Here is a 17,780-nt window from a genome sequence, read left to right on the forward strand (position 1 = left end):
GAGTAACCAGGTCCCCGCATCCTCCAAATCTTTTAGCACCCGGACTGGACCCGAGGTGCTGACAGTGTAGTGTAGGTGGCTGGCTCCTTGTGGGCATGGTACCTTTAGTGAATCCGTTCGTGCAAATAGATGCTGAGCAATCTTGAGTCTCATACTATAATTTAAGAGTCAAGTTGTAGAGTAGTTGCTTGACATTTGTGCCCTACTTTGGCATGCCTCACCACTACTTCCTCCTCCCTCTTTTTCATGCATATTTTCTGCTGACCAGTCTCCTGCTTGAGGTTGTCGCCATCGATGTACGCACATGTGCCCCCGATCTCCCAGGCTGGGGGCATCTGATGTTACTGTTCGTGCAGGTGTCATAGGAGTGACGCACACATGTTGAGTGTCCCAACTGAGGGCATTGGCTTCAGTCCCTCAGCATGCCTGTGCCGCCAGAGTTTAATAAAGACTTTGCTCCCTCCGCTTGCCAGCTACCCGCAGTCTGCCCTGGATCTTGGAGCGGTGATGTTAGGAGCGCATGCCCTTCTGTCACTTCCTGTTCTCATTATCACAGGGAGGATTACAGTGACAGGTAACACATCTGTTGTAAAGCTAGAGGAAGATAACTGGATCCATTATTAATAAGTGATGGTCAAGGCTCAGGCAGGTCACAGAGCATCTGCCCAGCCCCTCCTGCTCTATATCATGATGCTGGCAGATCAGGCTGTATTTTTAATGTGATAGTTCCCCTTTAAGAATGTTCTCCCTTTGAAGGGGCTGCTATGGGCATGAAATAAAATTTACAAAGTCTAACCATCCGCATTGTCCTCTTGCATTCTGACAGTTTATGTTAGGCAGTAGGGAGTAACCCAAGAAAGGAAAACAGACCTTTGACAGGCGCTTAAGGGAGGGGAACAGAACTGCAAGTTTTATCAGGATATTTCAGTATTTTAACACTGGCTACTGACCTGTCAACAGAGCCCAGCAGAGACCTTTTTTGTGAGCATTCAATTGTGAGAAGTAAACAGAAAAACTTGTATCCTGTGTTTGGTAACTGGGTGGGGAGCACAGTTTGGCAACATAGATTCCTCTAAACTTTCATGGACAATGCGTCCTGTATACTTTTATATCCTGCCTTTCTGTAATGTGGAAAGCTGGTATTAACCTCAGAACAGATAGCAGTTTTCATGTAAAAATACGTTCAATTGTTATGATATAGCGCCAACCTGTTACATAAAAAAGATTTTATTTTTATTAGCTTTTTTATCAAAGTAGACATATACTGTATATATATATGGCTGGGGCTAGATGCCAAAAGCAAATCATCGTTTTACTTTTTTTTTCCCTAGAAACAGTGCCATTCTTTTCCACTGGCCGTGTCTGGTACTGCATGTTATTCCCCATTTTAACCATTATGAAAATCCTATGGATCCTGTTGAGGCCAATTCATAATGCGGAAAACAGGCGGATATTCCAAGCAGAATCCCCGCTGCAGACTCTGCTTGGAATCCTGCCTGCCTCACTGTTTCAATGTTATGTATAGGGGGCCTCCACTCTCCTCTCAAAGAACTGACAGCCGTGGAGAGCAGTATTAGCGGTCCCTTAAAGTAAGGGATCCAGCACCATCATTATTTTATATGACAGAACAGAAAACTGGAAATATCAGCACAGATATAAATGTGGCCTTATGGTGTGTTTACACAGACAGATTATCTAATAGAGAACAGGTAATAAAGGAAAGACTTAAGGTACTATGATCATTATCAGCATTCGGACGATTATCGTCTCTATCGTAATAGAAGACAACGATTAGCCGACATGAACGATGTAGGCTGACTGTTATCTTTCAACATGTGGAAAGACAAACGACTATGATAGCAACAATCTCCTGCCTCGTCCTGGGGAATAGGAGCGGCGGCAGCAGACTGCTACTATGTAGCGATCACCTGGGCAGCGCCCCCTGCACTCGCTTGCTCGCTGCCGATGCGTGGAATAGTGCCGGCAGTGAGTGGAGAACACACCATAGGATTTTAATTGAACTACACAAGATTTTCATAGTGTATTCTTTTAGGGTCTGTGCCAAAAATAAATGTATTCCACACGTCATATATAAGACTGTGAGTATTGAGATATTAGTGGCCATAGCTGTCCAGATCATTGTGCTAATTTCCAGTACTCTTCCGCTCATTTTCTGCTAGAAACTGGCCGAACTAGAAGAGCTAATGTGTGAATTCTGATCCTACAGCATGAAGAACTGATCGCTGGCTTTGGTTTGTCCATTTCACGTGTACATTTTATTTAGTAGACGATAGAAGTGTTTATAAAGGGCAATACACATACATTTTAAGGTTTCATACATCATCCTTATCGTGTCAGTGACCCGACTTGTCTAACACTCTCACTCCCCATTTGTCATATGTGCCTTTTATTACATTTTACACATAGTAGCTATGTCGGAATTAACTTAGTCCTTTACATGGCTATGTGGTTTGTAACATGCGGAGTTTGGGGCTATTTATTCATCTCCGTTGAAATGGGCAAGGGCCAATGTCCAATCATCTTTATTCTTTAAGATTAAGAAACATAGGAAGGCCCTCTCGTATTCTATGCCATTGCCAATTCCCTTAGGTAGAATCATTTTGAGCCGATTTAAGAATAGTCTAATTCGAATACTTAGAAATGTATGATTCCGACAAACAATTTTCTAAGGCTTACTTTTGATAATGCATTAGAAGATGGCTCACCAACTTCTATAGTGAGTACCTTCCATCCTCAGAACCCCATCTGAGCCAGTTGGCCACAGTGAACAAGTGATGATACAATATTACTCAAAAATCTGTGTCTGCCATTGCAATAGTCACTGGATTGGGGCTCATTTGCAATACTAGACAAGATTTGGTCTGTTTTTGCCAATTCCACATAGAGATTGCTATTACGCACTTACCAGGAAGTTGGGACTAGTATATGGCCATCACCATTTTACTAGTTACATTTGTCTTTTTCATCTAAAAAGAAATCTTTAAATCTTTAGTGTATGACAAGTCTTATCCCCAGATGACATACTGTATATAGTACATATACCTTAAAAATAAGTCAAGGAGGACTTTGATAGAAATAAGGAAACTTCTGATGTTCATGGTTTTGAGAGGTGGTATAAGATAAGAAAAAAAAATGTTCTATCATTTTTTCCAAAAACAGTGCCACTCCTATCCACAGGCTGTATCTGGTATTGCAGCTCAGCCCCATTTGAATAATTAAGTCACATACCAGGCTCAGCCCATGAATAAGAGTGGCACTGTCAAGACATTTAGGGCATTAAACAGTTTTTCCTCCTCGTCTATAGTCTTCAAAAATCCATTTTTGAGCCAACTTTTGTCTCTACATGAAGTTCTTAGCCCGTCATCTAAACAGTTAATCTGCCTTCTCCAGCAGATCTGCGTGGAGTGTATAAGATCTCCACCTTGATATTATTCCCAGAAGATTGGGGATATTAGATAATTTCCTTCTATTTATTGTACAACTGCACAACGTTATCTCTCTATCGCCTCGAATAATTACGGAGGAAATCTACAGTATTATTATGTTGTGTTTTTTTTTTTCTTTTTTCTTTTTTTTTCCCCTCGTATGGCAGGCACAATGAAAAAGCCAGACACTGGTGCAATGTGTTGATGTTTGAGACAACAAAAGTTTTTGTCATCCTCCCATTGTGCGATAAATAACTTTAGAAAGATACTTATCAAGTAAAATACCTCGCCTGGGTCCGCGAAGAACAAAGGGAACAAAAAGGAGGCGATACAAGAACAGCGAGAATAGAAACTGTACTTAGCGGTAGTCAATGCATCTGTCTAGAGCCTGGAGTAGTGTACTCCTGCTCAAGTAAGATGTTGTTTGCTAAATTATGAATGTGTGTAATTAAAATCGAGTCGCTGTTTCTATGAAAGATTTACAATGTTATTTCATCGTTTGTCATGGCTAATTAACAATATTAGATGAAGTTTTTCTTCTTCAAAGGTCTGATTTTTTTCTCATTTATTTATGTCAGAAGTGATAAACAGAGTACTTAAAAGCATCTCGGGCGGTGTGCTGAGAAAAGCAGCGTGTTCACTTAACACCTCCAAGGTTCACGGTTCGAATCCCAGTGGAGACAGGCAGCTACGTCTCTTGCACTGAATATAATTAATGATTTCAAAGTAACCAGTTATAGGATTTTTTTTTTTTTATGTTGGCTGAAGTATTAGTTTTAGAAAGGTAATGGGGGTGTTTGGTGGGAGCAGATAGAGGCCAAAAAAATTACCATTAGCTTCTACCTTACCTGGATTATTAATATTTACCTTCAAGCTTTTTTTCTTATTGCATATAGTAAATATTGATTCTATGTGTCCTTGGCTGAATTTCTCATTGTGTTGATCAGGTTGTGTTTTTTTTCAATGAGATTTTTCTCCATCTGCCTGAAATTGGCCATAGACGTCCTAACATTTGCAAGTTCTCGCAAACTGTTCATACACGTGTGACATCTGTCGGCCAAATACTTTTTCAGACAATTTCTCTCTTACCCGATTCCCTCCCCCCCCCCCCCCCCCCCCCCAATACACATCTATACTCGACTTAGCCAGGCATGGCCATGGCTTATTTATTCAACTTTAAAGGATTGGGCTGTTGAAATTTCCATGCCCAATCCTTACCCTCCCCAATATCTGCTGTCTGGTGAAAGCTGTGAGACCACCAGATGGTCGTCCAGTCTTGCCAAAATCGCCAAGTTCAGCTGACCCCTGTCTAATATATATAGCTAATAATACTCTTTAAACCAGTGGTTCTTTGGAAACTTACTGAGTAACAACAAGAGATTTTACTTTTTTGGCTAGGTTTATGTAGTTGTAGGGGTTCCCTTAAACTTTACTAGGGACTCCCCCATGGTTAAATATTTGTGAAGTACTGCTGTGCCATCTTCAAGAAAAAAAAGAAGTGGCTCACCATGGGTCTGACCTCTCTTTAGTGTCTATTACTGCCGGGAGAAGCAGCTTCTACGGAAGAAGTGTAGCATTACATGTCAGCCATTTAAGATGCATGCCTGTTCCATCAATACAGTATGTAGAGGGCAGTTTCAAACAGAGAACCCCTTATACGATATTCATATGACCTAATTGGCCATATGGACAAGGGCTGTCTTGGCGGGACAATTTTTCCAAGCATAGCTTTCAGCACCTATACCCTTCTATAGAAAATGAGGTCTATGTGTGTAACAGGTCACACATTTATCAAGTTCATGGAGACAACAAAATCCACTTTGTACTGTTGTCTGCGGTAGGGTACTTTTTTCTGTCTACAAGGATTTATTTAGCCTAGGGCAGTAATTCTTGACCCTTTTACAATGAATTAACCCCTGAAACTCCTAGGGAATTCATACTTATATCCCATCCCTTCTGTAAAATTGACAGTTCTTGTTTCCTGCATAAATTGGTTCCACCATGGTTCCAAGGAATGCTTGACGGACGAGCATTGGCCTAAGGCAACAGCTACAATTTCACTTTTATATACAAAACCCTTACAGCTATCTTTCCTTTATTATTATACTGGTCCTCAAATCCTCTCATGAACCATATGGACAATATTGTTACAGTACCGTGATGGTGTTTGTTGTAATGTCAAATCAAGCCCCAGTTCAGTGATGATGAATCTCGTAATAGACACCCTAGTTGTGTCATGAGTTTAAACTTTGTAATTGATGTAATGATTTCCATCTGATGTGTGCTATGTTTGAGGTGGGTGAACAATAATGTGCAAAATCTTATCTTATTTGCCTTAAAGGGGTACTCCTGCAAAAAAAATAATAATAATAATTCTATCATATCAACTGGTGCCAGAGATTTACTTCTATTAAAAAATCTTGTCTTCCAGTACTTATCAGCTGCTGTATGTCCTGCATGAAGTAGTATATTCTTCCCAGTCTGTAAAGCATAAGAGGTTTTCTGTGGGGATTTGCTACTGCTCTGGACCTGTGGCAGCAGAGAGCACTGTCACACACTGGAAAGAATATACTACTGATGAGCAGTCATAAGAACTGGAAGACCAGGGATTTTTTAATATAAATAAATTACAAGTCTCTTTCACTTTCTGACACCAGTTGATTTGAAAGAAAAATTTTATCTTTTGAGTACTTATTTAAAGAAATAAAATTATTGAACACAAAAACTGTTCAGTGTATATTCCTGTTTCATTTAAGGGGTTGTCTGGGCTTAGAAAAATATAGTTGACTGAGGGTGACATAAAAACGTGGGTATACTCTGCAACACCAATGCTCCCTGTCTCCACTCATCCCTGCTACTACTTAGTAATGCATTGACTACGCAGAAACTGCCCACTCAGCCAGTAACTGGGTGTAGTGCAGTCATGCATCAGCTAGTGATTGGCTGAGCGGGCACTTCCCACAGGGACGATGTGTCCCTCAGGAAGCAGCAGGGACAAGGAAAGACTGAGAGTGTTGCTGCAGGGGAATCAGAATAGGGGAGTTTCTATGCTTCTTATGTCAGCCTGAGCCAAATATGCCTGGACAAACATTTTGCCAGCCATATCACTTGACTGGAGCTATGCTTACAAGTTCCCAACACAGTGTGTAGGGATTAGCTGTGGAGGGGTTTGAGCACTGAATCTAAAGCCCAATCATGCTCAGGATTTATTAGGGTCCCAGACTGAACCCCCACTAATCATAAGTAATAGTAAAGTGTAGCAATATTGCACTACTTTAAGAGAATCGGAATACAACTATACATATAATATATATATATATTTCTGAAAACACATGCAGTTTTATCTCTGTTATCTCTCTTTCCCTGCTTGGCTGTAGCTGATGCATGATGGGAGCTTCAATTCAATGACAGCTGGGTTGCCAAAGGTCTACTCCTCTCTGTTGCTCAAAACTGCAGAATAATCTAGATTAGACATGTCTACACTCTATAGAAGCATAACCTAGATAAACAGAAGCACTTTGAATTGAAAGTCCCCCATTGATCTCAGGATCTCTACAGCAGTGCGCAGAACGCAGACCTCTCACATGTTTAATTTTCTGCTTCCTTTTATAACAGCAACAGCAGCAAGTGGCTACACAGCAGTTGGCCTTTCAACAACAGCTCCTACAAATGCAACAGCTGCAGCAGCAGCACCTCTTGACTCTGCAGCGTCAAGGTCTTCTTTCAATCCAACCCGGACAGCCCACCCTTCCTCTGCAATCTCTTGCGCAAGGTTTGTACAACTAAAGCTTCTTTTTTTTTCCTTTTTATTGTGATGAAAATTTGTCAGAACCAGTTTGATAGTCTTCTCCCAGTTGGTGGTGTTTATGTAGAAGAACAGTTGTACGATCCCATTCTGTAGATGCACAGATAACACAACTATAAATGAGGTTTATACTTATCTTAGCTAATTGTTATACATTGGCCTGAAGTGTTGTTAAACTTTGTGGATCTTTTTATTTTACTACTGTTTGAATGTTGCATGTGAATGGTAACTGACCTGATTGTTAAAGGGGCACATACATTGTAAGGGATCTAATGGGAAAGATTTGCACATATATTTTCTCTGGTGTGTGTTGGTGTTATGCTTGCCATACACTTGAGCTAGCTGTTGGCCGAACCAGTCGTTCCTTCAGACTTCACCTTAGACATGCACACTTGGCTTGGCTGAGTGTTGTTTCTGCTTATAATGAGAGGGGCGTATCTTGCACAGGTGCAATGGATGCGCCATAATGAAATGCAACATGACTGCTACCTTGAAATATGCCCTGGGGATATACAGTAGAAAGTCGTCTGAGGCTGCCAGGGTTTGGCCAACTTTTTAATCTGATGTATGTTGCCATCTTCAGGGGAAAAAAAAAAAAAACATTTTGGTCCCATGAACATAACAATAATAATTGTTGATAGTTATAGTGGCATTTTTATACTGTGCTGTTTATGGATCCAGTCTTGGCTTTGGCTTCACCAAACGGAAGGTATGAAAACTCAATAGTTACTGTAGGTGGGGAACTCTGTCACTTAACTGCTTCACATAGAAATATCTTCATAGTGGGCTGATACTGGTCACAATTCGGGATATGACTCTGACCAGTGATCCTCCATAAAGCCTCCACTTTGTCCCCCTAGAAGGTAGGATACTAAGCAGCATTCATACTGCTGCTCATCCAGGATTAAGAATGGTTGGTTGCTGGCTAGATTTTATGGTCTGACTATTCGCCTAGGGCCAACCTTCAGGATTGCATGGTTCACTTTGATAGATTTCAGGAACTCCCACCCAAAGCAAGGTCTATAGATTTACATGTGCAAGAGATTATTATAACAATATAATGAATAAAAAAAATAATAATTCTAAGGCAAAAATTAGAATGACACATTTCCTATATCAAATTCCATTGAAAACTAAGGACATATGGCTTGCAGGGAAAAGCTGACCCGTGTGCTGGAGCCATGGGTTGAATTAGTGGTACGTTCTTCGCACAAATTGACTGGCGACTGTGACTGATCGGCTCATTTCTATCTGTGAAGTAATAGAGGACACGTGTTAATTATTAAAGAGCTTTTTTACATCATTCATAAATTTTGGCTTCTAAAAGTTTCAGGAACATCTTGGAATGAAGAATGAGGACTTAGATAAGATTGTGAACATGCGGGAGGTGTCATACTCTGATAAGGAAGCTATGAAAAGACTGCATTAATCCATTCACATCCTAATATGGCTGATATCAAAGGACTTAATCTTGTAACAGTCAGAGGGGTCACCTGACTTGGAAAAGCCCTCCTTATAGTGGAGGTTCTTGATGCTGAGACTGTTTTTACTAATGGTATTAAAGGGGTTGTGTGAGTATTAGAAAAACCTTGCTGTATTCTTCTGAAACAGCGCCACACTAGGTTGTGTGAGGTAATGCAGCTCAGCTTCATTCATTTTTATGACTTTAGGCTGCAATACTAGACACAACCTATAGACAGGTGTGGTGCTGTTTCTGAAAGAATGCTGTCAGGTGTCTTTAAGACTGCCCAAACCCATTAATGTCCCATTGTGACCATTAAATGCTCATGTCCATTGTTTACTAATAAAGGTGGGCTCAAGCAGGGACACCTCATTTTTCATTTGACCAATGTCCTTTAGCATTATTTTGATTCACTCATAAGATTCCAATTCAGGATATTTACTTTTTTACCAGCCACATAGTATCATTGATGCCTTTCTTCCCATAATCCTCTGCTTCTCACTTGTTTAGTTGTATATGATGACTACTTGGATTTGCCAATTCCTTTAAGTTGTCAAAATGGAGGCATGACTTTTATAGTGTCTCAGTTCTCAATTCAGGATTCTCAACAGTATTCTGTTAGCGTAAAGTAAACCTACAAGTAATGTCTGAATGACATAGTGGAAGATACACAGGGCAGAAAACCCCTTTTGGGCTGTAAATTTCTGTTCCGATACTGACGGGTTGCTTATATTTGGAGTCGAGCTGCGTTGATGTCAATGGTGATATTTATTAGGATGGAGAGAATTTGTTCCAACAATGTCTTACAAATTACAGCTGTTTGCCAATAAGCCAATAAGAGAGGTGTCACTGTGCTGGATAATGTGGCTGTAAAATACCGCTATTGATTTACGTTATACTGTAATGCATCTATTGATGAATGAACACGCAGGAAGAATTGTTCTACAAGCCACAGGGCTCCTCGGCATATAAGCTTGTGTTATTACATAGACCACCTAGCATTTAACTGTGTCCCTACATATAGAGAGGTGAAGATCTTATTTAGTCTCCAGTGCTCTTTCAGTACACAAAATAAATGTTATACCCCGGACAGACACTTGGAAAATCATTATTAAGAAATGTATAAATCCAAAATGCTGCCCTGAATAATACCTTAATAATTCTTTATCGCATTTGAAGCTCCATTTTTGTCAGATTTTGAGCTCTAAATACCCTGTATAGACATAGAGGTAAATTATTAAATTTTTTGGCTACACACTCCTCTCGGGGAAGCTTAAAGATTGTATTGAGTTAAAGGAGAAGTTCAGTGATTTTTAAAACTTGTCAGCTGGCAGGGAACATAATAAACTATCACTACTTACCTCCTTCCGTGTCCCCCACGTCACAGGCCCTGGGACCCCCACCAGAAGGCACTTTCACCCTAGTTTCTAAGTTGCCACAAATCGGTGGAAAATACCAGACCCAACTGATGGATTGCCTGGATCAGCCAATCAGTGACTGCTGTGGTCAACCAGGTCACCGCCCCCCACCCCCTGCTGGCTGACAAATTTCAAAAATTGCCGGCCTTTGATCCAAGGATAGGTGATACTTAGCTGATCAGTTGAAGTCTGACTGCTGGGATTCCCAATCATGACAATGGAGTTCCCCTAACACCACCAGCCCCCATCCCCACCCCGCCCAGACACACACACACACACATGTAAAATGAAGCAATTTATTCTGCTTCTCTATTCACTATATTTGCTATAAAGCTGACAAAGCTATAGTGGTTGAAAGCAGTACTCTGGTAAGGGCTTGTTCAAAGTATACACACATTGATGGCTTGGGCCCCATTGACTTTAATGATCCAAGTGTAGTCTGCTATTTGGTTCTGTGTCAGAAAGTGTATATTTTCAAAAAATTACCTAAACTATGTTTGCAGGTTTCAAGTCAATGGGCCCATATCTGTTCATGTATGTATGTGTCGGCATTCCAGTTTCACATTTATCCAAAGTATATGTGCAAAGTATATGTGGTAGAGAGAAAACAAAATTTGCTCTCTACCTGACTCTGTCAGTCCCATTAAGAATGAATTGATTAGCAGTGCACATGCTTGATCACTGTCCCATTTCATTGGTGGGTTAGAGAGGGGGCTAAGGAAAACCCGATTCTCTTAGTGATTTCAGAAGTCAGAAGTCTGTGTGGAGGATTTGCCCTTAAATTGTTAAATGTTAAAAGGTGAACATTTATTTCAGAGGGACCGGGAGACATTACTGTTTTCTTGCAGCTCAAACCCGCTCCCTTAAATGGTTTTGAGCGGAAGTAAGGTACTATCGCCAACAGAGAAAGCTTCACTTTTTTGCATCCTCTCTAACATAAGTGTTCACCTTTTAACAATTGTAATACCAGAACCAAACCATTTTCCAGAGTGGTGCTGTGTCAGAAACTTGATGTTCTAATCTCGAATTCAATCTACTGATCCATGTGGTCAACACTTCTGAGCTGGCGGGGGGCCATAAAAATTCTTGCTTCAGTGATGACTACTTTTTATCTATGGTTCTTAGAACCTCCAAGAACATTTACATCTAGATGTGTGGCTAACATGAGCAGCTGGACTTTTATAAACCGCTGACTTTAGGTTTAGTGCCCCTTTAAACGATACGTGGGGTGTTTTATAAGAAAATCAGGGAATTTGATTGCTAGTTCCTTCTCAAATTAGGGTCAGTGATCTCGTCTCCACAGATAGACTTAGGCCAGGGAGAATAATTTGAAACTGATGTCATTATGAGCGTTAAATCAACTTTCTGCTTGTTTGAACATGGTCACCTGGGTACGGAAACACAAGGACAAAGAGAGGTTGACTTTGTTTGTCTAACAGCCGGTGATACTTAGGTTTGCGAAATTGAGTTCTGCGAGGAGTAATCCGTCACCTGTCCCCATAACATACATTTTTTAAGCTGAAGACCGCATTTTCCTTCATAATGAACAGAACTGAACTGTCCTGAAAACACATCGCGTCGGAAAACCGGTGACTAATATTTAATAAAATGTCAAAAAAATGTCTCCTGCAACGAGTCATGTATCAGCTGCGGAGGATGCGGAAGAAGACTAAACTCTCACTCCAGCTAAATTCTCTGTGGTGATTAACAGTTTTTTTTTACAGATCCATCAACCTCCCTCCCTCCTGTCACTTTCCCCGTTGCGTCCGCCATTTTATTATTTTGTGATAGGTATCAGTATTGACAAGCACAGTGTATACACGTCTCATTCCATTCCATGTTTCACGTTACATTTTACATCACAATTCTTCCCGGATCTGGGCTGGTCTGCAACAATACTCAAATGCAATTGTATCAAGGTTGTATGGCAATAGGGAGTTGAAATCTTTGCTACCTGAATGGAATAAAAAAAAAAAAAAAGAAAGAAAGACATTTGTTTAATGCTTTCTCTGAAATTACGACCCGGAAGCTCCAGAAATCTCCCTGACATCAGCTCCCATCGGATGGGAGGGGGGACTATCGTCCTGCGAGTGGCTGAATTTACAACCTGCACATTAATTTGCGAATTAATTAATTAGCCGATGAATTTTAGGGGCTTTGTGCCTGAAACACTTGAGAGGCATTACTAGCATGGAAGGAATATTACAATTTCATATTGCAAAGGAGTGCTTGCCTAATTAATAGATGCATTTCCTTAAATACCAGTGCAAAATAGGCTCGCCTTGCTTGACGCGTTTAAATACAAACACTCCGAGAGACTCCGGCGTATTAGCATCAGAGAACAATTTGATGCGCCATTGTTTTAATGCAGAATCAGGGGAGTAAGGGTCAGCTCTGTTCTGAGGTAATTGTTAGTGTGTAGACAGTGCTGTCAAGTACGACTGCTAAAAATATATCCTACACTGTCACTTTGCAAGGTGCTGGAAAATAATAGCCTACACTCAACAAAAACGGGACACAGGGTTGAGTCGTAACCTTTTTTTTTTTTCTTCTTCTTTTTTTCCCCCTCTTTGTTTAATTTGTCTCCTGGGTTTAATTTTAAAGGACATGTGATAATTGAATATGTCTAATAGCTAAATACTCATTTGGTACCAAATCTATCAAAATATAATTGGCATTTTTTAAATGTGTGCGCGGTGAGTCAGGAGAGGGATGAGGAGGGGGGGGGGGTACTGAAACTGGCTCTGGAGCCAAATGATATATTGCAAAATTATTGTATCACCTAATGTATTAATATGTCTATTCTCAGCCGTTCTTATTAATTGCCAAGAAAGTATGTATCTTCTTAAGAATTTTTTTTTCTTTTAAATGTATCATTTTATTTTATTAAAGCATCGTTTGTGAGAACCTACTGTTTTTGTTAATGCAGCTCTCCCAAAGGCGGGGAAGGTTATTGGTCTGTCGTGCAATAATTTACTCCTCTTTGATATGCAAAATATCCACGGTGAATAAAAAAAAAATTCTATCAGCCTCATTTCACACTTCTTAGCCACTTACATTCTCTAGAGTCTATTGCCTCATTAGACCACTGCTCTTCGAAGCCAGTATAATTAAAATCTTTAACAGTTTAGAGAAGTAAAGATGTTTGGCTGATCACGTTGAGATGATTATCTGTCCATTGTATTCTAAATGAAAAAAAAAAAATATTAAATTTAAAACCCTGGCATTTTTTTTTTATGATGTGTTCCGAATCAATAAAACCTCAGCTGCCTCCTTTATTTTTAATGTAGCGTCTTGAAAAGGCTGTGATTTAAATTCTTGTAACGTATAGTTAGCATTCGCTAATCATAGACTAAGCGTCGTCTGCACAATTAAAGGTATACGTCGTAAGAACAGGACAATTAGGCCATGAAATCTGGAGCGGAGAATTGTGGCTTTTGTGAGGAGAGGTGTAAGCTTCTTGGTCCCGAAGCAAAATCTGTACCAGGACCCTACTTTCCATATACCATTTATAAAACTGATGTTGTCTTATGTGGCTTTTGCGCCTTACAGACATCAGGACCAATGTGTAATGGCCACTTCTGTAACCCCTACGCCCACTGTTACAGTTAAGCTAATATGTCCCTGGAAGTTTTTCCTCGTTGCACCTTGAGTAATGTATTTAGTCAGAACTTCCGAGAGGTGTATGGGAAGGAAACTAACATCTTCCCTGAATATCTTGACTGCCTTAAAGAGGACCTGTCACCCCCCACGTGCCAGGGTGACAGGCTCCCGACCCCCAGTTAGATCCCTTTATACGTACCTTATTCCGCCGAGTCCCGCTGCTGGAGCCGGTCCCGGGATGGAGATATCCCGGTCAGAAGCCGGCGCGTCCATAGAGAATGAATGGAGCCTGACTCATCTCTGCAGCGCGTGCATGGCTCCATTCATTCTCTATGGACGCCGGACCTCTCTCTAGAGCGCGCCGGCTTCTGACCGGGATATCTCCGTCCCGGGACCGGCTCTGGCAGCGGGACTCTGCGGGATGAGGTACGTATAAGGGGATCTAACTGGGGGTTGGGAGCCTGTCACCCCACCACGGGGGGTGACAGGTCTTCTTTAAATACTGCCCCCTATAGTCAAGACTATCTTGGCGTCTATAATAAGTTCTCTCACTAGCTTGTTCAGCATAGTTGAGCATGGTAGCGTAGGCAGTATTTTAGAGCAGGACTGTCCTGCATCCAATAAATATGTAGTCAGCTTACCCAGAGTCCAGTAAATATGACCAAAGCCCTCAATAAACCTTACAACAAGCATACCAAAGCAATCCTTTCCCGGCACTATACTTTTATAAGTGTTTGTTGCTTACAAGCCAAAAAAAAAAAGGATGGATTTTATTCAGAGCACGGGGGAGGCAAGGTCTTCCAAAAACTGGAAATAGGAGATATATCCTCATAGGTCTCTCTGCTTGGTATAGCTGTGTTATACTTAACTGTGTTGTGTAGGTGAATCACTTTTACTAGTTAAAAATACTGTCAGCAAGTTTCTTGCTTCATTCTTTCATCTTTTTTTCCCCCATGTCATATACATAGTCCTAGCACACAGTACGTCCTTACATAAAGTGCTCAAAGGCCACAATTATTTTGTACCCTGATTTAAAAAAAAGGCAAAAAACCCTCCACCAATAATAATATGCAAGATAACGCAATGTCCAATAGCTTCAAAATGTCTCCACAATATAGGAGACACCTTGCAGCTATTTATTTACAAAGAGACTTACTTCCAAGACATGGAACGAATGTCAGCAAGATTGGCACTAGTTTGCTATGCCTTTATGTGGCACAACAAATCGGATGGCCGGGCTGCTTGAATGATCCTTGCATCACTAGTGCAGCCCTTGAAACTGACAGCATATGTATCTGTACTGTCAGTTTTCAAATTGCAAGTAGCAGTATATACTTTCCATGTGCGCTGCTTGTGATACGTCATCTGGGTCTTCGGTCTTACAGCCGTTGGCTGTATCTTCAGGCCACGCCTCCTCCGCCTGTCAATCATTCTGGTACAGAGATACAGCCGGCGACAGCTTCCTTTTTATCGGCCTCACATCCCCTGTTTACACGAGGTGATGTAGTTTGTTCTAAAGACCTGATTTACCCATCAGGCATTTTCCCTGTGCTCGGCTGATCAGTATCACTTTTACATAGTCGATTATCGGGTACAGCAGTATTTCTACCAATAATCCTGGAAAAAAATTGGCCTGTGTAAAAGGCCCTTTAAACTTCCTCTGTAGAGGTTACTTTCTCACTGTTATCACAGTAATAGTTACACTGTCATCCTTTATATAGAGAATCCACTATTTACAGTAGTGGGTGAGGGCATTGGTCACGACTCACCAGTGGTATACATAAAAGACAAGGGGCCACATATCATAGGTTAAAATGGTCCTTCTATTATGATCTGAGTTTGCTTCCACTTTCTTTCCTGACTCTTACAGCGATACGTCCATCACTTTATTTCCTGAAAATACAGTTTAGGGAAGAGAAAACTCTTTCACTGTCTCCTACCAGTAGCAAAATGAATGGAACCAAATAGGGCTGGGTCATTCTTTCCAAGGGCCCTACAATCTGTCTTTATTGTACTTGATGGTGACAGTTCCTCTCTGCAAAGTGATCTCTGGCCCCTTTGGAAGAGTTCCCTAGACATGCTCAGTGACGCACCACCAGATTACAGGTTCATATGTTCCATGTGCTTGCTGTAAACCATATCACTAAATACTGTAAACAAGCTCAGGCAACATGGCTGCTCCCATTGTCATCTGCAAACAAACTAAATCTACAGTCAAATGATAAAAAGTGATTAGAAAAATATTATATATATAATTTTCTGGTTTTAATGTAATAAGACACAATGTAGGAAATATATTCTAAAGGCCAGGTAATCATGTTAATTGTCATCTGACACTTTTTATTCAGAATATGCAGGCCTGACCTAAGTATTAATAAAGACAAATTTTATAAATATCTAAAAAAAAAAAAAATAACATATGAATTGTAATTATGCCTGAAAAAATGGTAAGTCTACTATGAAGAATATGTAAAAAAAAAAAAAAAAAAAGGTAATAATTATTCCATGCAGCGATCGCTGTGTTCACTGGGCAGTGACAATATTTGTTCTTATAATTAGGACCCCACCCCACCCAAAAAAGCAGAATAGGTTTTCTATCTCCAGTCTCATTAGCATTGATCGGAGCCCTGACAGTAATAATGGGGTGAGTTTTCGAGAAAGTTCTGTATTTTTTCAGCAGACACATCCATCAATTAGGCGAGCAGAACTAGAAACCAAAATTAATGAGAGAGATAGGTGTGTTAATGAAATAATCATAGTGTAATCAATTTGACTGTTAAAAAGTGAAAAGCATTTCAAGGAGACGATATGAATTCATAATTTACGTCTGCGCGCGATTAATAAAAAATGTATTTCATAACAAAGCTATTTGTCTTCATTTAAAACACGGGCACAAAAATAGTGTCTTTCATTAAGACATTGTGTTGTCACAATATTCTTTTCATTGCTTGTCTGATGGTTTTGGTGTAGCTGTAGGAGGTGCAGAGGTAACAGCGGCACCTGGGCCCTGAGGGGGCCCCTCTGTGCACCTGAAAAGACAGCAGTGTTGTAAATGGCTGATAAAGGGTTTACATTAGGGCCTGTGAGCTTCAAGGTGCGCATCTGATTGGGCTTCAAATTTCTAGAGAAGGCACCCGTTGTCTGAGCTCACAATGGATATGGAGATGCTAGTGTACTAGAACCAGTCACCAAGTTGTCAAAGGGCTATATTGGTCCAGCCCTAAAATTGAGACGAGTAGCACTTTATGCAATGGATCTCACTGGCTTATATTTGCATTGGTTGAGTTTTTGTAGTTTTAAAATTACAAAATTAAAATTGATGCGTGGGGGCGGAGCTTGGCTAAATGTCCACATGTCTTAAGGTTTTTCCCTGGTAGCTTCTTGCTACCATATCGGCCTATCGGTTTATTGAAAGCTCCCTTGGGTACGGGAAGACATTGAGGACTGCCCCAATGACTTGTAGTTCAGTTGTGTAAAAGTAGTAACAGGTTACCTTTTAGGGATAGTAAAAATAAGTCATACAAGCATCCATTAGGTCCTGCACTAGGTTTCCTCTATGCATTGCCAGACAGACTCAGAACACATGCCTCTGCTGCTTACACAAGTCATTAGGAGTCGACCATTGATTTGGATAGTGGTATGGAACCATGTTGTTTTCTAATCAAATCCCGTCATCCCACTGTGAGTATGTAAATGCCGCCCCCCTTAACCCCCGTGGCCCGGAGCAAACTTTACCTGGTTTGTGCACCCACTGCGTTTGAGGCTCCCAGGTCCCATAGGTCCCACCCAGCCAGTCGGTGACAAGGAGCGGGAGTCTCAGATGCAGCCGGAGCGCTGCGAGTATGTTATCTCATCGAAAATGACAGTAAAGGGATCTACAGCAGATTGTGCTTCGAATTCACAGTCTACCCTAAATGACAGCCAGTGTTTAGGCACAGCGGCCGATTGCATCAACCCCTATGGAATCACACTGCATACACTACGGCCGGGATTCCATGGATACCGTTATGTCTATTTTGTGCGGCCCCCCTATTCAGTAGACAGCG

The 17,780-nt window shown here is 40.8% G+C and overlaps 1 protein-coding gene across 16 annotated transcripts in view; it reads left to right on the plus strand.

Moving 5' to 3' along the window:
• The window catches only part of FOXP1 (forkhead box P1), a 576,401-nt gene that overhangs the window by 490,075 nt on the left and 68,546 nt on the right, over positions 1–17,780 (plus strand). For all 16 annotated transcript variants that reach the window (XM_069966877.1, XM_069966876.1, XM_069966887.1 and 13 more), the window contains one exon: positions 7,062–7,218. In XM_069966877.1, coding sequence (XP_069822978.1) covers positions 7,062–7,218 — 157 coding nt within the window. The remainder of the gene's footprint in view (positions 1–7,061; positions 7,219–17,780) is intronic.

This window comes from Dendropsophus ebraccatus, chromosome 4, assembly GCF_027789765.1.
Source record: "Dendropsophus ebraccatus isolate aDenEbr1 chromosome 4, aDenEbr1.pat, whole genome shotgun sequence".
Lineage (NCBI taxonomy): Eukaryota > Metazoa > Chordata > Amphibia > Anura > Hylidae > Dendropsophus > Dendropsophus ebraccatus.